At 33.4% G+C, this 23,877-nt stretch overlaps 1 protein-coding gene across 1 annotated transcript in view; it reads right to left on the bottom strand.

The window, feature by feature from the left end:
- The window catches only part of LOC111632935 (RB1-inducible coiled-coil protein 1-like), a 210,015-nt gene that overhangs the window by 38,434 nt on the left and 147,704 nt on the right, over window positions 1-23,877 (bottom strand). Inside the window, exons 19-23 of the mRNA XM_023377452.1 lie at window positions 22,512-22,652; window positions 15,216-15,415; window positions 11,311-11,407; window positions 8,145-8,360; window positions 7,963-8,065 (exon numbers count right to left, since the gene is read on the bottom strand). Of these exons, the coding sequence (XP_023233220.1) occupies window positions 7,963-8,065; window positions 8,145-8,360; window positions 11,311-11,407; window positions 15,216-15,415; window positions 22,512-22,652 (757 nt within the window). The remainder of the gene's footprint in view (window positions 1-7,962; window positions 8,066-8,144; window positions 8,361-11,310; window positions 11,408-15,215; window positions 15,416-22,511; window positions 22,653-23,877) is intronic.

Raw genomic sequence — 23,877 nt, 5'->3', positions numbered from 1 at the left:
GTACCGTAAGTCTAATACAGCACTAATTTTATACATTTCTTGTGAAAGAAACATTTCTTATTCAACGGCCATAAAAATTATTTATATTAATGATGTCTCCAAAGGTCAAGTTATTTTTCTGCGAAAAATTCGTTATTAGAAATCACGGCTGCTGTTTCGTGCGCTGTTCCGCGACGAAAATAAGCTTGAGCAACGGCGTAGTCGAACGGTGCACACTCGGTAAGTAATCCTACAATTTTTTGTTTATAGCATAGTTTATACAGATTATTCCCAAAAAATTATACGTGTTTTGGAAATGTTGAGTGGAATTAGTCTAGAATCGGTTAATTTTATAGAAGAGAACCTTTCAAACAGCCTTAATCCGTAAACTTCACACGTGTCGGGCTGCGATTGGCTCATGTATTTAATGATTCCTACAACGTAAAATTCGATTAACGTGGAATGTATCTAAGCATTATAGGGGGGGTCTACTGTACTACATTCACAATTTAAAAAAAAAAAAATTATAACAAGATGGTTTATATCAAAATTATTCTGATAAAAATCTTCACACCATTTATGATAAGTTCTCATGACATAGTTTATTCATAAACTCTACTAATGATGGTTGTGTTATTTCCTTTTTGAAACTTGTATACATTAAAGTCCTATACAATGTGCAGATAAAGCAAGCAACACCCTCGAATTTTGTTGATCAGAGGTATACATTTTTTTTTTCAACTTATAGGCCAAGGTTTAAACTTTCATAAATCATGTGATAATGCAGGTTTCAATAATGTGATTTCCTATAATGCGTAATGAATTCCCTGCACTGTATGGGACTCTACTGTAATGTTCTATATTTCAAATATACTAGTTTTGCTTGTTTTAAATGTTTGAAATTCATTCTTTAACCAGTTCTTTCACTGATTGTAAGGCTAGCAATTTGTTTGACATCTACTGCTGGCTGACAAGAGAGTCATGATGTGACCTCCCTTTGAGATCTAACCAGCTAGTGGGCATCTTATTTATAAAATTAACTTTTTTGAGGATCACTGTCAAGGAGGCTTATCAAGTAGTGACAAGCCAATTCGAGCTTTCATTCGTCGGAACATGTTTTCCAGAAAAGGCCAGTTAGCGTGTTGTAGCACTTCGTGACTATTTCTTTTTTGTTTTCGTTTCGGTTTTTTTTTCTTCCCACCCCTTTCGTTTTGTGTTGCGATACCACCGTTCCCGGTTAGCTGTGGATTGGCTGGTTGAGGGTCACGTGCGGTATTTCCGGTTTGTAAGATATATAAGGTGGGACCCACGTGGAGTAGTGGCTTCTTGGCCTTTCTTTGTTCCTGGGATTCCTGGCTCGATTGAAGTGCTGAAGAAAGAAGGGAGAAAAAGGATTGGCGTCGGAATAAGAACTGTGTGGCCATGGACTCTAACTCGCCCAATTAGAAGAAGATCGAAGGAAGATTCGTCGGCACGTAGTGGTTCTTCAAATGTTTTGTTCGTGGCCAAGATTTTCTCTCGTCGTGAGTAACGTTCTGTTATTTGTCTTTGTTACGCGTCGTTCTTGTCGTCCCGCTTCGCCATGTGTCGTGAGCCCCATTGTTAAGGAAGATAGAGGAACGAGGTAAACGTGTGTATCTTTGATTCAGATGTGTTACTGTGTTATTGATTCGCGGTGTGTGTAATTATCTCGATTGGAATTAACGAACTTTAATTAAAAACCTTAACTATTGTGAGCTGACTTGTCCGTGTGTTTTTTTTTTTTTTTTTTTTTTGTTTTGTTTCAACCCTGAAAACCCTACTCAACAGGGGACACTTTTACATTGGCGTCCGCGACAGGATTGGTTTGTGTAAAAGTCAGCCAAGCTTGCTTACCCGTTCCTCCTTCCTTGGTTGTGCCGTGAGTAAGAATAATTCAGTCAACCGGTGCATAATATTGTCGTGAACGTTCCCCAAATTTATGATGGAAAATAACGAGGTCAGTGGGTCAGCAGAGGGAGTATGTAATGTCCCAATTGTGACCGGGTTTATGGGAATGATCCCATGCTATTCTAACCTGCCCGGCGATGCCTTGGATGTGTACAGATTCTTCGAGACCGTGGAAGACGTGGCGTTGTTGGCTAGTTGGGAAGAAAAAGTCAAAGTGACGGAAGTTAAGGCTAGGCTTAAGGGGGAACCATTATCAGTCTTCTTCAACTTAAGGAACCAAGGGGGTCACTCGGTATGAGGAAATTAAGGAAGGCCTGTTAAAGTGCTTCGGCTGGAGGGACAAGGAGCAGGACCCCTTCCACCAATTGTTGAAAATAACGCAAAAGAAAGGGGAAAAGATTTACGAATACGGTGTCCGCGTCAAAACGTTGTTCTCACGGGCTGTAGCTCGCAATGGGAACCTCGCTACCATCCGTGATAATGCTGTGAAGGAGTGTTTCATGAAGGGGCTGGATTTCGACATTCGCAGGCAAGTGATACAGAGCCGGCCAGAAACATTGGACCAGGCCATTCAGAAGGCAGAAGAGGAGGAGGCAACTGAAGCAGCTTGTGGGAAGAGAGGGATCACAAGCGAAGTGTGCACGAACTCGGAACAAAAAGGGGTGCTCACTGAGAGGGTGGATAGGATTGATAGTCGAATAGCGGATCTCGAGAGGCAAGTTTGGGTGTTAGGAGAGTGGGTCGCTTCTTTGGTTGAATGTATTAAGGGAAATGAGGAATTCGGTAGGAGGGAGAGAGGCGATAGAAGGTGTTACTCGTGCGGAGAAAGGGGGCACCTAGCGAGATATTGTAAAAATGATAAGGCTTTAAACTAATGGGGGGTCATTTGGAGGGTCAGACAAATGACCAGCACGTAAAGTTGGAGCTGACCTCGAGCGTGGATAACAAAGTAGCCGATTTTCTGTCGAGGAATGTCAATGAGATATACCGCTTGGACACGGGTCCCCCAACCCACATAGCCCCCGATAAGCACGACATAAAATTATCACAAGATAGAGATGAATACTTCGGGCCCATAAAACGCGATTTGCTTAGAGCCCAAGAGGATCAGGGCGTGAGCAGTGAGTCATCAAGATATATAGTCGTGGACGACTGCTTGTATAGATTAGGTTACGATAACACCCGCGATCAGCGGAAAGACCAAGTGTGCATGGGGGAGAGCGTCGCCGCGGATCTAATTAAAGCTATTCACACCGACGACATGTCAGGGCACTGGGGCATTAGGAAGACCATAAAAAACATTGAGAGGCGCTATTACATACGGGACTTAAAGAGGAGAGTCGAAGAAATTATTAAAACTTGCGAGAGGTGCCAGAAACACAATGTCCATAAGGGAAAGGAACGAAGTCGCCCACACACCCTTTCAAAAAATTGCGGTCGACATAGTAGGGCCTATGAACACAACAAGTAAAGGGAATAGGTTCCTGCTGGTCATGATTGATGTATTTACAAGATTCGTCGAGGCCTACCCGTTGAAAGACCAAACAGCGTGGTCAGTTAGTAACACCATCTTTAATAGGATATTTTGCTGCTATGGCGTACCTGAAGTGATAATCTCTGATAGGGGGACGAACTTCTTATCCTCTCTGTTTGCTGATTGTTGTAGGTGGTTGGGGATTAAAAGAAATATCACAACGGTGTACAGGCCGTGTGCCAACGGGTTGTGCGAGAGAGTCAACAAGTCAATAGTGGAGATGATAGCGAAGTCTGCAAAGAGGGGTGAGGTTGAATGGGATGAGATGGTATACGCGGCCTGCTTTGCGTACAATAACTCAAACCACTCGGCCACGAACGAGTCGCCTGCCTTCCTCCTGTACGGTGTAGATCCTCGCATACCTAACTTCGAGTACCCCGCGAGGGAGGAAACGACAGATGAGCGCAGAGCTTTCCTGATTACAAAACTCCGTACGTTGAGGGAAGGTGCAAGAATGCGCGCGGAAAATTTTAACAGGGGAAGGAGGGAGTACAGTAATAAAGGCCGTAAGCTAGAGCGGTTTTTGGTGGGGCAAAGAGTGTGGCTAAAAAAGAGCGGCGTGAAGAGAAGCAAATTCGCTGAGAAATACAAAGGGCCGTTCCGTGTAATAGAAATCATAAACCCCACAACATACTGCATAGAAGGGTGTAACTTTAAAGATAGAGAAACTGTCCATGTGGATCGATTAAAGATTTACTATGGACCCCCCGATTCCGGAAGGGGCAGTAAAGGCAGGCCGAACAGGCGCAAAGGAGATCATAGGGAGCCTGAGATGGAGGAGGAGGAGGAAGAAGCCCAAGGAATTAGATGGGTTAGACCTCATGAAGGTGATAAAGGGAAAGCACCCAGTGTCGACAACACGCCTCAAAGCAAGGAGAGTGAGGGAGTGCACGGGGGGCGTTATAACTTACGTCACCGGCAAATTGACTTCCGTCGCTTACACAACGGAAGTTAACATCTTTCGAGGGGAGATATGTAGCACTTCGTGACTATTTCCTTTTTTTCGTTTCGGGTTTCTTTTTTTTTTTTCTCGCCCCTTTCGTTTTATTTCGCGTTACCACTCTTCCATGGGTAACTGTGTATCGGCAGCCAGATTGGCTGGTCGAGGATCACGTGCGGTATTTCCGGTTTACAAGATATATAAGGGGTGACCCACGTTGTGTAGGGGATTTTCGTTCCTGGGATGCCTGGCTCGACCGAAGTGGAAGAAAGAAGAGGATTGGCGTCGGAGTGCTGAAGAGAGAACAAAGAAAAGGATTGGTGCCGAAATAGGAACTGTGCGGTCATAGACTCTAACTCCCTCATATAACGGAAGATTGAAGGAAGACTCGTCAGCACGGAGTGTTTCTTCGAGTGTTTTGTTCACGACCAAGTTTTTTTCTTTTGTCGTGAGTAGTGCTTAGTTAATTTCTTTGTTACGCGCCGTTCTTGCCCCGCTTCGCCACGTGTTGTGAGCCTCATTGTTAAGGGAGGTAAAGGAACGAGGTAAACGTTTGTATTCGTTGTTTTGATTCGGATGTTTTATTGTGACATTGATTCGCGATTCATGTANAGCTGACTTGTCCGTGTTTTTTTTTTTTTTTTTTGTTTTGTTTCAACCCTGAAAACCCTACTCAACAGGGGACACTTTTACAGTGTCATCCTGGACAAGTTGAGACAGGTATGCCAACCAAGGCAGACCCGATGGAGAGCTACCCATCCAGCTCCAGATTGGTCGGCCAACAGATATAAAATTTAGATATAAGGCAACACAACCATTGAAACAAGAAAAAAAAAAAAACAAGCCTGGCCTAAAATTTTACTGTTGTGAAAAGCAAGCAAGAAGTATTGCTGTATATTTTGTAAATAGTTGTCAAATAAATGGACTTAAACTGAGTTCAAGGAGTCATAAGGTGTTCTTTTTGATAGACCACAGATCTGGAAATTGGAAGGCACGATCAGAAATTTACTATCACCACAGCTATCATAGCTTATCTTAAATGGAAGTAAAGCTGTATTACTAATTTCTTTAATAACTGTTTTAAAAAACATTTATTACATTTACATCTGTAATTTATCATTATTTTTTAGATATTACATAATTTCAAGATATAAAATTTATAACTATATTACTCATAAAAATATAATAACAATATTTCATTATAACATCCTCTAAATAACAAAACATATCCATTAAAAAAATTAGTACTAACACTCACTACTACTGCATTTTAGGTATGCAAGCAACAAACAATTTATTTGCACAAGACCCTCATGCTATACAGAGACCTTAATGATGCAGAGGATACTGTCAATGTGCTTCCATTCTGACAGTGTAAAACATGAAGACAATGAACAGTGCGTTCAAAGCCTGACTATAATTGATCCATGTGATGCTTCTCATGTACAGTATGATTCCGTCCTTTTAAGGCTACCAAATTTGCAGTCACACATTTTAAATGTTCCTACAAACAAAACTCATACATATTAAAATCCAAAGATAAGAATGATTAGTTATAAATTTCCTATAAGCAAAATATTGTTGTATAAACTGATGTATATAACTCCAATATATGGAAGCACTCCATCTTATGTGAGCTTGGTTGAAGTGGTGTTGTAATTGGATATAACGAGTGTTGAGTATCTCTTGGTATCTCTGGACCATCAAAACAAGCTCATAAGGACTAGCTTCTTTAAAGAAAAATGGTCCAAGGACATGGCTGTGAATCCATATAACATTGTAACTTTAAGGGAGCATTGTGAGATTTGCTGAAAAATATGAGGATTCCTCTGGTCAAATGTGACAATTATGGATGTTCATTGATCTACTGAGATGTCTCATTGTATCACAGGAGCAACAAGGTAACTTACTAGATGGCTATAATACAGTGCCTTTAGCAGAAAAAGTCAATATCGAACATAAGTTAGGTTACCCTATTAGCAGCAAGCAATTGTTGGTTGTTGTTGATCTTTTACAGATAATGTACTAATTTTCTCAGTATCTTCCTCATTGTATCATAGGATACAACTGCTATGACACTAGAGCTTGTTTTATAAACCAGTTCTGAGAGGCCCATCCTCATCTATTGTGCAGCTTTAGTTTACTGCTTCTACAGCACACCCATTCAGCTACTTTCTTGAAACCATCTGGTAGACTCAAATCACAATGTTCATAAAGTTGTAAGTCTGGGCACTGAGAGATGACACCACTCAACTTTATCAAAATTTCTGGATTTTAGTGTCAAATAGTTTAATGACAAGAAAGAGGCTACTTAGACAACAACGTAGAAATCATAGTGTGACAATAGCTTTGCCAACATAACCATTTTCTACTGCACTGCTGAACAGGTACAAAGATTTCTTAATTTTTGTACTCCTTAAGATTTTTACTAGTGACAATCACTATTTGCAATCTTGTCATGCCAGATTTGCAGTATTTGTTGAAATTTTATCATATCAACAGCAGGGAACAAATAAGACAAGCAACAGAGATTTTTCTCTGTTGCTTGTCTTATATTTTTGAAAGTCTGCATCTATAACTAAGCCCAACTAATAATTCTTCCAGGAGCAAACAGTATCCAAAATATATACCACATAGCTTAAGAGCATAATGAATTGCATTATTTGAATTAGAATTAGTAACTCTAACATCTTTTCTTCTGCAGAAAATGGCATTTGCTATTTAACTTCCTCAAATAAGGTGATCATTCTCCAGAGAACTTGTAGACTCAATGATCCTCAGCAAAAATTCTTGACAGTGAAATTCTCAACAGCATTATTATTATTTTCATAGAACAGCTTTACAAGAAATGCACTTACTTGTGTTTTTGAATCTGTTTTTGAAAATAAGAATTTACACGGCTCATAAGAATTTACATTCAGCAATTGTGGCCACTTTTATACCCAGAATTTGGCAACATGCAATACATATATGCTTATGCAAAAAACTGCTTTTCTGTTGCATGCAATGCCAAAATTGCCAGTGGTGAATTGTGGTACTAATTTTTTATATAAATGTCTTCTGCAGTCCTAAATTGGTTAAAATGCAACCAAATCTAGAATGGTGATACTAGATTTGGTTGCATTTTAACCAATAAAGCTCTTCAAAAACATTAAATACGGTTACTTTATTTGGAACTTAATTACAGGTACCAGATTAATCTGGACATATATATGTATCGTATCTACTGTTTTTGAAATTCTACCAAAATTACAAACTATCAATTCAGTTGAGTTGAAAATTTGTTAGTCACATAAGCTAAATATGTAAAAGTTGATTTTAAAGAATTTATGTACTTATGACTATGTTCTTTCATTCTTTATATATAAATTATAAATTAGCTTAAATTTATATCTTGTATTATTTTATAAAAATTATGTATATAATTTTTATAAAATAATACAAGATATAAATATATAAAAGCATTTTATAAGAATATGTTATATAATTATATATAAAAATTACTTTCTACAAATTGAAGTTTTTATAGTTAAAAATTAAAATTAAACAACATATTTGATTAAATATTTTTATGTTATACCTTCTTGTAAGTATGGTAAATTATCTCCAGATTGTCTTCTAGTTTCTTTTATTATACAAGGGTCTTTCTTCATTGTACATTTATTATATTGCATTGAATCACTCTATAAAAAAAAACAAGATATTAATGATAGATATTAATTAAATAAAAATTTTTAATAAATTTTTATTTAAAATATTTACCTCAAGTTGCATTTTTTCCAAACAGCTTTCAGAAGAAGAATGTTCCATAGCTGTAGTACTGTAAGCAAGTTTAAAACGTGACCGCAATGATTCAATTTCATTTTTATGAGTTCTTTCCAAAGTTTCTTGTAATTTATTTAAAGCTTCCTGCTTTTCATGTTCAAATTGTTTTTGTTTTATCAATAATTGTTCTTCATAATCCTTATCTAGCTGTTCCTATAAAAATATTAAATCTTAAGAAGTTAATATATAAGGATTGTCCAATTGAAAAGTGGACATATATCATATTTCATTGTTCATTGTGGTGGGCCACATTAGGGGCAGATAAGTTCAACATAGGAGAGGCACAGGATGCATTAAGTATGGGCAAGAATAGATTTTATCTCCAATAATTGGCAAATTATGTTAAGTTTGTTACAGGAAGAGACCAGAATCGAACAACAAATGGTAGTTCAATTTTTAGTGGCTAAAAGAAATAGGAATGTCAACATCTATAGACAACAACAACACTATAACAAAGACCCCAAGTTCCTCCTTCATACTGTTGCAGGAGAAAAGACATGGTGCCACCATTATGTGAGGGGCTCAGCTGTGGATACGGAGTGGTAAGACTCTAGTATCACTTAATCGGCAACTATTCTCTAGAATAGCCCTCTGTTTGTTTAACAAGGATGGTTTTCTATTCAAGAAATTGAGGGTGGAGGGACTTACAGATTGAAGGTTAATGCAAAGCGGGATTAGAGGATTTTGTAATCACTTGTTCCCTCGTCAGGATTCCTGACACCAGTTAATCAATTTTGGGATACGCGGATTAACATGCATATTGGGATGATCCAGAAATGCATCTATCGGGATGATTCAGCTATGAGGAGACATTCTTTAACAATGATAAAACAAAAATTTAATGAATGAAATAACAAAAATTATACAAAATAGAATAATTAATCTAAACGTATCGAGAGAGAGAGCTCACAAATTTCTACTATGATCATACTACCTCAGGAGACTTTTATCTTCTTCGGTCCTTTATGATTGATATGTCAGTTCTTTCTGGAGTATGACTCGATCGGCACATATTTATATATTTTTTCCCTATTATTTCTCCCTAACTTAACTCATTATTAAAATCTACTGGATATGACTATGGGCGTTGGCCTTCAGGAGATGGTATGGAGTTCGTCTTCCTTCTTTCGGATTTCATGGCGGACTCTCCGAATCATGCAAAATTCTTCCTATTTCTCACGATTGTTCTCCAATCAGTTTTTTGGGTTCTCTCATGTGAACAGAGGAAAAGGGGATGTATCAAGGGGTTAATAATTCTCAGGGTGCTGAAATTTGTAGTAGATAAGGGTAAAACAAAAGAATGTTTCAACTTCCATTGCAGGAAGTGACTTTTTATCAGTTTGGTGATAAATTAGAAAAACCTAATTTCTCACCAAAATTAAAGAATATTTCTTTTTCGTTAAAAATTTAACTTTATAATTAAATTATTATTTAGTCACAGGAGCTATTCAGATCTCACAATTACACTACTGAAATGAAGAATATGAGCAAGCAATGGAAACACTTGTCCCCTGGCACCTTGTAAGTTCATAATTATACCCAGCACTGTAAAAATAATGTTGACTTTTTTTCAACTGCCATGTGACTTTAACATTTTCAGACCACTCAAGAAAGCTTTCTGAGAGCAAAGATTCATGTTAAACAATATCAAATTGATATACTCCAAGTATATCAATTGTAGAAGATTAAGGATAGGTTCAAGGAATTTTTTTACCATCAGCCACCAGAATTCTACACAAGGGGGAACAATCTGCTTGTGAGATGCTGGGATCTTTGCCTAAACAAATATGGATTTTCTTTTAGATTTGCAATAAATATTTGTCAATTATGACATGTATTCATTTTTCCTTTAAACAACTCTTATAACATTGAATATTAAATTAATGAAATAAATATTTCTGAATGTAATTAATTTAAATTGCACTCCAATTTAATGCATTTTTAAATTTTCCAATATTAATAAGTTAAAATTATATTTGAAAACTATAAAATCTATATTAAATGATTAATGAAAACATTGCTGAAAAAAAGTCATTGTATTATTATTTAAAAAAACTTTTTTTTCCATATCAGCAGTTTGTGTTTAAACACCATATTTTCAAATGTCTTAACTCATCACATAAAATTTAGTTCAAACCATTAATATATTTATGAATTTACTAGCCAAACTATACTACACCATCCAATACACAGTTAAAAGAATGACTCAACTTTCCATTACAATTATGAAAAAGCTATTTTCCAGTAAAATAAAAAAATTATGATAATGACATAGTATATATGATTCACACTTTTGAAGGTTTAATATAATTTATTCATAACTACATTATTGTAGATTAGAAAAAATTTATCTCAAAAATATACAAGACTAAATACTAGTGTTAATTTTTCCAATTAAATCATAATATTTGAATTTTTCATTGTGGATTTGGGCATACATGAACAAATAAAGAAATTTAATTCAAAAACATTTCAACTGTATCAAATAAAATAGAATAATTAAATTCAGTGCTCTTTCAAAAATTAGCAGATTAAAGGATAGCTGTAAAAATAATAATTACATTATTTTATATTGTTTTAGAAAAATATGAATTAAAGTAAGTTTTTGAACAATTAGAAGACTTTTTAATTTCTTACTTTTTGTTAAATTATAATGCATTATGAAACTTTTTATACAAAGTATTGTTTTGAAAAATATGTAATAAAATATTTTCAAAATGTATTTGTTGAAGAAAAATTGAAAAATAAAATGATGTTAATAAAATGACACTAACATTTTCAAATTTGTAGCCATCTTCAGAACACCACCAAACAACATTTGCACACAAACATTCTCAATTTTCAATAACTGAATTTTAAAGCTTAAAATTATTTTATTTAGGCCCAATTTCTCTCCAAATAAAGCATTTTTCAAAGCAAGTAAATTAAATAATACAATATGGAACACATTATTAGAAATATAAAACTATGTAAACTTAAATTCTACAAAGTCTATTAAATTTCAAAAATTTTAATTAAAATTTATTAATTTTGTAGTTAGTTATTATTAAGAAATTTCATAAATAATCTTTTTAAATATCTATTCATAAACTTTATAACTTACTTTATATCTTTGTAATTTCTCTTCATAGTTGTCTTCAAAACTTTTTATAATTTTCATTTCTAATTGTCTTTCAAATTCTTCTTTTTGCATTTGTAATCTTTAAAAAAAATTGTAATAATTAAAAATGCTTGATAACCAAATTTCATCAAATTATGGGTTTTAGTTTTTCTGTAAGAAATTAATAAATACTAAATGTTAATGAGAGACTGATAAATTGGCATTTAAAACATAGAGTTTTGATCATTTACAATGTAAATAGGGAAAACAGATATCTGGAGTTGTTTCATTTTATTCAAAGAATTTTATTCATGTTTCCATTCTAATTATTCAACATATCATTAGAACTAAGCTTCCATTGATTTTTTTCAACTTTCTTATTCTGATAAGTCTTCCTAAATTATTTGTTAGTACACAAATCAGAAAGAATAATCTGAATTTAACATTAAACTGAAAATCTGGTTTGACACTAAATTAATATTGGCATTTTTAAAATTAATTTAATATTGAAAACAATTTTTAACTTCAAAAGTCATATTTAGACACTTATACAGAGAAATAAACTAATCTCTGTCTCTCTCAACCTGTAATATATATAGCTATTTTCTTAGAATGAAATACAGATGTTTATAAAATATATTTTATTCATTTAAAAATACATTCAATTAGGTATACATTATAGTTATATAAATATACGTGGTACGATCCAAAAGTTCGGGGACTGCAGTAATGTATGACAACAAAAGCATGTATTTAAAGTTACAGCGTATGAAATGGATTCTATCAAACCACCCCTACGTCTTCAGGTTGATTTTGCCCATGTCACATGATTAAACTGTGAGTACTGTTGTTTTTTTTCGAAGATAGTTACTTTTGTTTTGCGACGTAATAAAAATGGAGTTTCAAGAACAGTGCTGCATCATTAAATTTTGTCAGCGTTTAGGTAAAACATCTATGAAGACTTTAAAATTGCTAAGAAAGATGTATGGTGATTCTACCATGGTGAAATCAAAGATTTAAAGAGGGCCGAGAATCTATCGCAGATGATGAACACTCCAGCCAACCTTCGACTTCACGGAACGAGGAAAATGTTGAGTTGATCTCTCAATTATCTAGACATTTTACATCATTTAAGGGAATCCATTTGTCATAAACAGCTGCAGATCTGGTGAAGTGGAGACTGGTACCTTCTGCATGACAATGCACCTGCAAATTGGTCCCAAATGGTCACCACAGTTTCTCGCCAAATCTCAAATTAATGTGCTTCCACACCCCGCCTATTCACCGGACTTAGCTCCATGTGATTTTTATTTGTTTCCATCAATGAAAAAGCATTTGCAGGGACGCCGTTTTGTGTCATCAGATGAGGTGAGAGCAGCATCGCAAGAGACTTTACGGGAGGTTTCAAAAAATGGCTTCCAGCAGTGCTTCCAGAAGTTATATTAGTGTTGGCAAAAGTGTATCGTTGCCCAAGGTGATTATTTTGAAGGTGGTTGTGCATCGGCAATATAAACTTTTTAAGGTAAAGAATTTTAAGCCAAGTCCCCGAACTTTTGGATCATACTATGTATATGAATAAAATATAAGAAAATAAATTATTATTGATAATGTCAAAAATATTTCCCAAGAAAAATTTCTTCAAAAGAAATAAACTGCAAAAAAATAGCCCATAAGAAATTTATTATTAACTTCTTAGTATGACAAAAAATATTATTAGAATTTTTTGTTAATCTTTCTTGAAACATTTTTAAATATAACTTTATTACATTAAAAATTCTTTATATAATAACTTATCCTTCTTATTTTTTGATTTTTCTAATAAGCTGGCAGAAAAAAGATTTTGCAATAAAATTATTTTTAAGAAAAATCTTATGATTATTTGTTCCAAAAATATAATTTCTGATTTTGTAATATCTTTCTTATAGCTGTTGATATTCTTATTTGCATTAGAAACTATATTTTTATTGTCACTTTCCATATGATAATACATGTTCTACAAGCTCTTCAGAAAAAAAAAATTAAGGCTTTTTGAAGTATAAGTTCTCTCTTCTTCAAAAGAAGAAATCACACTTCAGAACCTCTTAAGTTTTACTCAAAATTTAGTTTCATTCAATCTCTATATCTCAGAAAACATTAACTACTTTCTTTATCTACAAAAGTAACTGAATTTTACCTTTACCTAAAATGTTAGCACAAGTCAAACTGACTCAGTTTAGTAATTTTAAGAATACCATCATCTAATGTTTTACAATATAAAAAAAAAATAAAAAAAGCATATCATTTTAGTATTACACTCATGTTTGTGAAAATTGCAACACCATGAAAGAATTGTGCAAATTGAACCAAACTTAAAGGAAATGTAAAGTGAGGTAAGACATGTAAATGAATAGAATTACAAAGCAATTGCACAAGCATAAAATGAGAACCAGCTCCTTATCAGCCACTTGTTCCAGGTATATAAAGGACTGTAAAGATGCATTAAATGCATAAAATGCATTAAAAAGCCATTTATCTTCCTCTGTCCATGGTAAACGTTTCATTGGTGGTCAATATGCCTCGTCAAAAGCTGAGGAAGCCATACCAACAACTAACGGAGTTTATAGGAGGCCGCATCATCGGTATGTAAGAGGGTGAATTTTCGTATCAAGAAATCACAGCCCACACAAAGTGTAATGCCACAACAGTGATGTGTGTTTGGAAGAAATGGACAGAGGAGAACCAAATAAGGCAAAAACCTGGCAGTGAAGCAAGCAATAGCACAATGGTACGGGACGACAGACACCTAATCCACATGACTGTGATGGACTGTATAGCATCCTCTCGTGTGTTAGCACGTTTTTTTACTAGTTCCAAGTAATTATCACAAAAATCCTTCCAGAAAAATTCTACAATGTTGGAGCACAGCTACAGGTGTTTTGTTGTCTAGCTCCATGGAGTGAGTGGGGAATCCTGCATAGCTTTATGCAGGATTCCCCACTCGCTGATTCACAGACGTCTTCGACTTCAATGGGCTCAGCAACACAGCGCGTGGCATGCCCAGTGACAACAAGTTGTTTTTTCCGACAAATTTTGCTACAATCTGCATTACAATGATGGAAGAGTATGCGTCAGATGTTACAGAGGGAAACGTCTGCTCTCACAATGTGTTATCCAGCATCATACCACATAAATGCCTGGCATTATGGTGTGGGGAGCTATTGGGTATAATTGTCGATCCCATCTAGTGCACATTGCAGGCAACCTCAACAGTGATCGCTACATATGGGAAATTGTGGAGCCAGAGGTCCTCCCCCTTCTTCGACGCATTCCGAGTGCTGTATTTCAGCAGGATAATGCCCGTGCACATATTTCTCAGACTGCACAAACCTTCTTCAGTGCACAGCAGGTTTTGCTTCTTCCACGGCCTGCTTTTTCCCCAGATATGTCGCCCATCGAGCATATCAGGGATTTCATTGGTCGGCGACTCTGGTGGGCACAGAATAAGACTGTACAGCTGGTGGGGCACAGAATAAGACTGAACTTTGGCTTCAAGTTGAAGCCATCTGGAATGCCATTCCCCAGGATTACATTCAGAACTTGTATGATTCAATGCCATGACATGTACAGGCTTTCATCACTCAGTGTGGCGGATACACAAAGTACTGATTTCTGACGTTCTTTTTGTTTTTTTGTCTTGTAAATTTGATCATTTATTTGTACCACTATCAGTAATATGTGGAATAAATTTAATTAATTTCTGACAATTCCTTCATGGTGTTGCAATTTTCACAAACATGAGTGTAAAATATTACTATGTGGAAGATCAAACAATATCACATTTGTAAAAGGAGAATGTTAAATTACTAATCTCAAAATGATATTTAGCAAATCAGAATTTTTAAAAATAATATATGAACATATTTATTTACCTTTGAAATTCTTCTTTATGTAATTCTTCTTGCCTTTTTAAAGCTTGACAAACAGCAACATTTTCTTGTTCTCTGTACCTTTCTTCCATTAATTTTTGAAATTGTTCTCTCTCTTGTTGAAATCTTTCAGTATATACTCTTTCTAATGATGCTTTATCATTGTGTAAAAGATGAATTTCATTATCTTTCTTCTCAATAATCTGTATAATTTTCATAAATTATATTAAATTAAAAAAATTTTTTTTATCTAATTATACTTGTAATAACAATATGCTAAATCAAAAAATAAGAAAATTACTATAAAATTTATTTTATTCTATATTTACAAAATTTGTATATATGCTATATAATAAATCCATTATTAAATTCATTTTATTCATTATTTGTTAAATTTTTATTCAATTTTATTGTATAATATTTAAAATTTATCTCTCAATAATTTTAACTTATTTTCCGACAACATAAATATGAAACAAAAAATAATAGTTACTCTACACTTGCTGAATTCATAAAATGAGATCAAGTTAATCATAAATTGGATTATGGCTAAAGAAAAGCTATGAACATTTAAAGTTATTTATAAGAAAATGATAATCAGTAATATGTATTATCTACAAAAAAATAACTGTAACTGATTTATTAAATGATTATTATAGGATGGTGCATCAATTTCAAGTAACAGGTGAAAGACAGTGAGAAATGGTAAAAACTTCATTTGGCTATCAAAAGGCATACATATGCATTTAATATCACATACAGTATATATTATACTTATAGTAGTGCTTCTTGAAAATGATGTCTGCTAAACATTCTCCATCTACATTGATGCATTCTTGTAGGTGGTGCAGGAAGGTGTCCATGTAGGTGTCCATGAGCATAGCACCTGTTCCATGGAATCTCATGTATTTCCCAATGGATGGCAACAAATCCACCACCAATCAACCCAAAAAGTATTGTGAAACTATAGAGTTTTTGCCACTCAACAAGGACTTCTAAGCAAAGCTGTGAACATGCTCCACATTCTCTGTTATGTGAAAATGTCATCTCTTACCTTTCAACTGATGTTCTGAACATTGCCCATGGCTCTCCATTGTTTGACCCATCTCAAAATGCTGTGTTAGTCTGGCACAGGTACATGGTGGTCTTTGCTATTGTATCACAGTGCCTGCTGGACTTCTGTAATGGATCTGTTTACATCTAAAGTAATTTTTAATATCTCGTTCAAAAAAGGTAATTATTTTCTTATCTACATAAGAAAATAGTAGTTTGCAAAATTTCAAGATTTTCTATAAAGCAATTGCCAAAATATAAGCATTAAAAAGTGCAAAAATCACTAAAACAGCTGTCTTTTCTCCTTCTTCATTTGGCACTGCAGATGCTTGTAGAAAAAAAAACTACTAGGTCTAGAAAACTCAAATTTTAAACTCAAGCCTTTCCTGTTATCAGTAAGATGCTGGTGAAAATTCCTGGTAGATAGGTCAAAGTTCACAGTTGTTTCCTATATAGAGATATTTCAGTTTTATGGCTTAATTTTATGCTTATAAGGCTAAAATTGCATGAAAACAAATTTATTCAAAACTAGCTGTTATCCGTGGCTTTACCTGTGCAGAATTTGCAATTTGATAGAAATAACCCATCCTTGGTACTTCACTAAGATTCTCAATCATTAGTTGTTACTATAAAAACAAAAAATTGCATCTATAATAGTACAGTAGAAGCCATTCTTCAGGTTAAGCCTTAATTTCAAAAAATCCCTTCTTAAATACTCGGCTCGGATGTCACGCCAACAGTTAACTCAATCAAAAACTTCATCAAAAACTTCAGATTATGAGGCGTTAAATAAAAGATTAAAATATTTCTTTTAAATCCCTTCTTAGTGTGCATTTTCATGATGTACCAAATTTCACCTCTAGGTTCAGCGATTTGCTATGGAAAATGATGAATCAATCACTCAGTCAGTCAGGACAAGTAATTTTATATATATAGATGTTACTCAGAATAACAGAAGCTCAAATTTATGTGAATTAAAACTTTTTATAACAATTTTTCTAAATAGCATATCAAAAGCATATTTCAGCAAGCAAAATGTATAAAATAACTAGCTTACCTGTCGCGCATTGCTGTGATCTCAGAAGAAACAAAATTCAAGCAAACTCGTTATGATAAAATTCAATTTACATTTTATCATTTTTATTGAAACTTATTATTATTATATTACACAGGTCAACAGTGGTTTTGGTGCCCAGGTATTTTGAGCTGATTTCATATGAATTTGATGTCCTGAATTCAAATATGGCATTAGTTTTTGCCTAGGAGCTCTAATTTTTAAGATATAGCATTTTAGCAAAATATACATTTCAATATCTTAAGTTAAATCCATGGATCAAGTAAAAAAACTAAACACGGAATTTTTATTATTATATTATGCAAATATTATTCTATACAAAGATAGAGGAAAAAGTCATCAATAAAACTAAACAGTTACACATTGAGGAAGCTTCTTTTCCGTGACTTTCGTGAATGTATTTTGGAGCAATCCCTTTTTAAACTCTGCCATCATATGCGTATCCCATCTTCCTTGGTAGCGGTCCTCCATAGTTTTAATATCCTGGTGAAATCTTTCACCTTGTTCTTCACTGGTATCTCCTAAATTTTCAGGAAAACGGTCTAAGTGACTGTGTAAATAGTGCACCTTAATACTCATATTACACCCAAGGAATTTGAAACTGTTAAGCATCTCGTTTACCAGTTCAACATAATTTTCAGCTTTGCGTTTGCCTAGAAAATTTCTGACAACTGCAACAAATGAAGTCCAGGCTTTTCGCTCAGCTTCATTCATCGAATTTACGAAGGCAAGATCGTTAATGAGTTGTCTTATTTGTGGGCCGTCAAATATTCCTGCTTTAATTTTTTCTATACTTAACTGAGGCATTTTTTCCCCTATATATGCAAAGCATGATCCCTTCTTATCAAGAGTCTTTACAAACTGCTTCATTAGGCCTAGCTTGATGTGCAGTGGAGGAAAGATGATTTTCTCTTGTTCAACTAAGGAGTCGTTAATGACATTTTTTTCTCCAACGTCTATGTTTTCTCTCTTAAGCCACTCTTTTTTAATCCTGTGGTGGGGGGTTTCTAACCCAGGGTTTCTAAGTCTACACAAATTACCCATTGATGTTCACGATACTTTATCTTCTCCAAGACCAGAGCTATGGTGTTATATTCTTCTTTCATTTTCGTTGAGTGAGCAATTGGTATTGAACCATATTTGTTCCCATTGTGTAAAAGGACACATTTCAAACTTCGTTTTGAGCTGTCAATAAATAGGTACCAATCATCTGAAAAATATTCAAGAAGGCCCATTTTTTCCAAGAGTCCTCTAATTTTGTGACAAAACACAAGGTTGACTTCTTGAGAAAAGAAAGGTAGCAGATCCTTTTCTCTTGTACAGTAAAAGGTAATTTTGGTTCCTTGCTCCAGTAAATTTTTCTCCTTCAACCTGGAAGCCAATAATTCAGAAGCTTCTTTTGGCAGGTTGAGATCTCTGGTGAGGCAATTTAACTCATCCTGGTTGAAACATTGAGGAATTGATGACATTCTCTCGTAATCACAGTCACCTTCATTAAGATCAGAGGGATACTCGTCCTCTCACAGAGCTCTGGTAGCTGGTGAAATAATGGAACTGGCACTTCCTGTGAGGGAGGGATCAGGCGTCTTGCAGAGACTAAATCAGGATAAGTCCACTTGCTATGGTTGTTATGATTGATTCCATTAATATTTACTAGGCAGAAATAACAGTCATTGAAGTGAATTTTGGGTTCTCTCCAAACCACTGATATGCCAAATTTCAGACTTTTTCTTTTCCCAGTAGTCCACTGTCGTAAATGTTTTGTACAAGTTTTACAGACCTGATGCGGTGCCCAGCTTTTATCCTGATCATCAAGTTTAACACCAAAGTATCCAAGATAAGCTCTCTTTACAAAGTCACTAATATCTTTCGTTTTCTTTTAACATATATTCTCCGCATATGTAGCAAAACACATCAGAACGATTTACACAACTTCTACTTGAACTCATTTTATTTCTATTCAACAACACAAATAAAAGCATCTAGAACACAGTACTTTCTTCCTTGTTTTCCTTTCCTTCTAGAACTTTCCTTTATAACCCTTTTCCCTTGGAGTGGGATTAACAATTCTTGAAACCACTGAGAACAAAGAGATGAATGAAGTCCTGATACTGATGAAAGAGCAGAAATGACATTCTTTGCCCAGACCTTGAGGTGGACAGACATGAGTTGTGTTCCAAGTTGCGTTTGGCAACGACCGGAAAGTACAAGAAACTTTGATGAAAGGATCAGGTTTTATTGTGGTTACGACAAAACAGTGTGGCAATTAAGTGTATATGTTAGGGGGCATAAGAATTTTAGAAAGGCTTAGGTGCAGCATAGCAAAAAAAGGTTGGGAAACATTGATCTAGACACTGCATGGCTAGAACTTACAAACTTACCTCAACTCTAGTTGAAGCATTGAACGTCAATTCGTTACCGAATGCTTACTTCATTTGGTGGATTTACCTGGAACTAACTGGACAGCAGACTAACAATGGGGAAAATATACAGGAATCAATTCTTGCATATGTGATTTAGAACTGTACAAACTGGAATTAGAGCTGCACATTTCATGTAGCACTGTACATTAAAAAAACACAGATCTAAAAAAGTAGAGCTGATAGAGAAAAACTGATTTAATATTTGGATTCAGCAAACCAATTATAGCTAAAATCAGTTCTAAAATCCTAGGCACCAAAAAAAAAATTTTTTTTTTGGTTGACCTGTGTTGTTATTATTCATTTTCATCGGAAAAACATTTCAAAGTGTCGTTTCAATTCTATTTATTTATTGGAGTGCTTGTGGATACACAATATTTTTTTTTTCCATCTGGTGCGTACAAGAATAAATCAGAAGGTTTTCCAACGCATGAGCTGGCCACATAACAGTTGTACATGTGAGAAGCACAGATTCTTTAAATTTAGTCCACATACTCACAGAGATTGTTAGAAGTGCGATATTCCCCATTTTTATATATATATTTTTAAATCCTTTATAATTTTGATTATTTAATTGCTCCTTCCTCTCTTCCTTGTTATGTTGTGAAATTTCTGATAGTTGGATAATAAACTGTTTTATTGTAATTTGTCTTTTTAAATTATTTTGAGTCAATATTAAAATTTGGAAAAGGGGGATCCCTAGATCGGTAAAATAGGCAAATTTCCTTCTACAACTTCGGTTGTTGTTCGAGATACAATTAAGGTTTTAACAAAGTTTGAATGAATACATAATTAGCAAAAAAAACGTTGAAATAAAGTGATTAAACAAAAATTATTACAAATATTGTAAATAACAAATGCATATATAAAGATATTTTTGGAGGGGGGAAATGGTCTTCACAATTTGAAATCGATCGAACACACAGTAAAATGCTCGTATACATGCGCACCATCTATCGTAAGATAAATGTACTATGCCAGAAACCTTCACAGGAGTGTATTAAAAACTTCCCAAAGCTTCATGGCAATCGTACTATGCCAGAAACCTTCACGGGAGTATATTAAACAACTTCCCAAAGTTTCATGGCAATTGGATAAACAGTGTGGTAATGCATGAAGGACAGACACACAGATGTACATTCATTTTTATATATATAGATAATACAGGTAAAAACCTTGTGGGTTCTGCTTCAAAGTGACAAGCTTATCTTTACATTAATAAAACTCCTAAGAAAAAATCTGACTGTCATCTAAATTGTCATAAGTTTTTACTTGGCACAAATTTTTTGTCTCAGTTATTTTTGTTTGGATATATTGTAGTGATTCCAGTTTACCAGGCTTTTGAAAATTTTATATTATAAACATTTGAGTCTTGGAACTATTACAAACAAAATATATTGGATCGTGTGAGCATATAGTTTAAGAAACACTGCTCATGTGCATTCTGATAGTGCTGCCACCTGACATTAGTATAACACCACTCTAACAAATTAGTTGTAAAAATTCAAGATTTTGTACTAAATTCAATTAAAATCAATTATATACACAATTCTACTACAGAAGTAAAAGTTTGATAGCAAGATATTTTAATATCAAATTATAAATATGATATAATAATGATTATTTGAATATTTTCTTAATATTAGTAGTAAAATTTTTTTGTTGTAATCTTATATATTTACCATGCTTGATGCCATTAATTGTTTTTTTTTTTTGTTCTTAATATAGATGAAGTCAACAGTGATTACAATAAGCAGATTATAATGTATACTCTTCTCTTTAGGAATATTAAAAAAGTTTAAAAAGTCACTCTCTCCTCATTTACTTTAATATACATATTAGTCCTATAAATCTGTTCCTTTTGTACAGTACATGAAATTTTTAAATTATTTCTTTATTAAGCCATCCATAAAATATGTTCTCATTGTAGTTATCTCTCCCCCTAAAGTTGTAAAAGCAACAGACTCAATTTTTATTTGTATGTAAGAATTTATAGTAACAAAATCATTCCCTCAATACTAAATGCCAGATATTGGATATATCTTACTTTCACTAATATTTTTTGATACATCCACAGAGATCTAAACCTGAGAAGAGAACCATCTGTAGTGCAGGATCTTATGTTATGGCTAGAGAGCAGATTAGATAGGGGAGCAATACTCCATTCATTACACTTCCAACATGACAATCATTCCCATTTTAAAATATTCATAAATTATAAATTTTATTCTAAAATAAGTTCTAATGTTTTCATATTATCATCTAAAACAAACATAAAATTAATAACATTAAAATGTTAAATTTAATTATATTAATTAATTAAATAGAAAAAAATCCTCTTTATCATAAGATTCTTTTTAAAATGTTGAACATTTACTAATAAATTATTTTATGATAGTAGATTTTTAAAATAAATTTAAATTAATATTTCTCATTGTAAATTACACACAGCTTCTGTAGAAATTACAGAAATTCCATAGTGATTGGAATCTCTGCATCTACCAGTTCATTCCGTAGTAACTGTTATTCACCCCCTTTTTAAAATATTTTAAACTTTAAATTCCTTTCTGCCAGCCAATCAATCATACCATAAAAAGAATGGGTTTTTATAAATAACACCTTATCATTGGCTGTTTCAATAAAATCACTTTGTACCATTTTTTATTTTGATAATTTATGTTTTACATTCCATTCAAATAAAACTACCCAAAATATTTTAAAACAACAAATTAAAATAAATTTAAAACTCACTTCATTTAGATTTTTAATTGTTTCTTCTTTAGAAATAAGCTTTCTGTTCCATTCTTCTCTTAAATTATCTAACTCTAATTCATGCTCTAGCATCAAATTTTTAGCAATTTCATTACTTTCTTCCTTCAATTCTTTTTTAATCTATCAAAAAATTTAAGTAAATAATATTTAAATTTATTTTGGTTATAATTAAATTCAAAAATAAAGTAAAGTAATTAAATAATTAAAATTAATTCAATAAAAAATAATATATATTATTTTTGTTCCATTTATTAATAAATATCTATAAAATTGTTTTATAAAAATTAAAGTTATAAAAATATACATTATGAAATTATACAGAAGAAATATTTATAATTATCATAAATCATACTATCATCATGCAGTTTTAAAATTGTAAATTTTATTGAGTACAGCAAAACCTACTAATGTGACCAACTGTTTAAGGTTGGTCACATTAGCACACATGTAAGATGACTTCAGTGGTCAGTCACATTAGCATATATCACTGTATATTGTGTGAATGAGAAATTAAATTATTACTATGCTTAAAAAATTTTTTTTAAATATAGTTTTAAGAAATTTTAAATCTAAAATAAAAACATAACATATTTTAATTACTTTATGCATATTTTCCATAAATTAAAAATTAAAATACTTTTGAAAAAATGCCTGAACATTTTCTATGAAAAAAAAAACATTTTATTGTATCTTTTATTGTTGTCAATTTTTACAATTGTATATAAATTAGAGTTATTCTAGATATTTATATTTACTTGATTATAAATGAAATAATTCATTTGTAAACATTATATATTTACAAATGAAATGAAGTAAATACAGGTAACCCCCGTATAACACGGCACTTCTATAGCACAAATTCACTAACACGGTTAGAGAATTGGTACCATCCCCCGTATAACACGGTACTTTTATAGCACGGATTTACTCTGACACAGTTCGAGAATTGGGTAAAACCCTTGTACAACAGGAAATGTAATAAATTTTTACATACTTAAGTAATAATAGTTTACGAAAATTATTATTTTCGTGAACTATTAGTACTTAAGTATGTAAATTTTCTCTTCTCGCCTTCCGTTGATACACGTGGTCCTTCTCGAAACTTGTTTCAATGTTGCCAGATCGTGACGCTTCTGCTTCTGATGTTGCCGAATGTTTTTCCCTTATTCCATACTTGCTTTATTCTTCATAAGTGCTTAGCACCATATAAGGAAATTTATAAAGACCTTTTAACTAGAAGCGAGCAATCTAAAATTACATACATTTTGCAAAAGGTAAAGCATGGATCTGAAGATAATGCAGAAAAATGCTCAGAGGATAAGGATAACTTGCCAAAAAGAAAACG

This window comes from Centruroides sculpturatus, unplaced genomic scaffold, assembly GCF_000671375.1.
Source record: "Centruroides sculpturatus isolate CEXI.00-Female unplaced genomic scaffold, Cexi_2.0 scaffold676, whole genome shotgun sequence".
Lineage (NCBI taxonomy): Eukaryota > Metazoa > Arthropoda > Arachnida > Scorpiones > Buthidae > Centruroides > Centruroides sculpturatus.
This window is presented reverse-complemented; position numbering and strand designations above follow the sequence as displayed.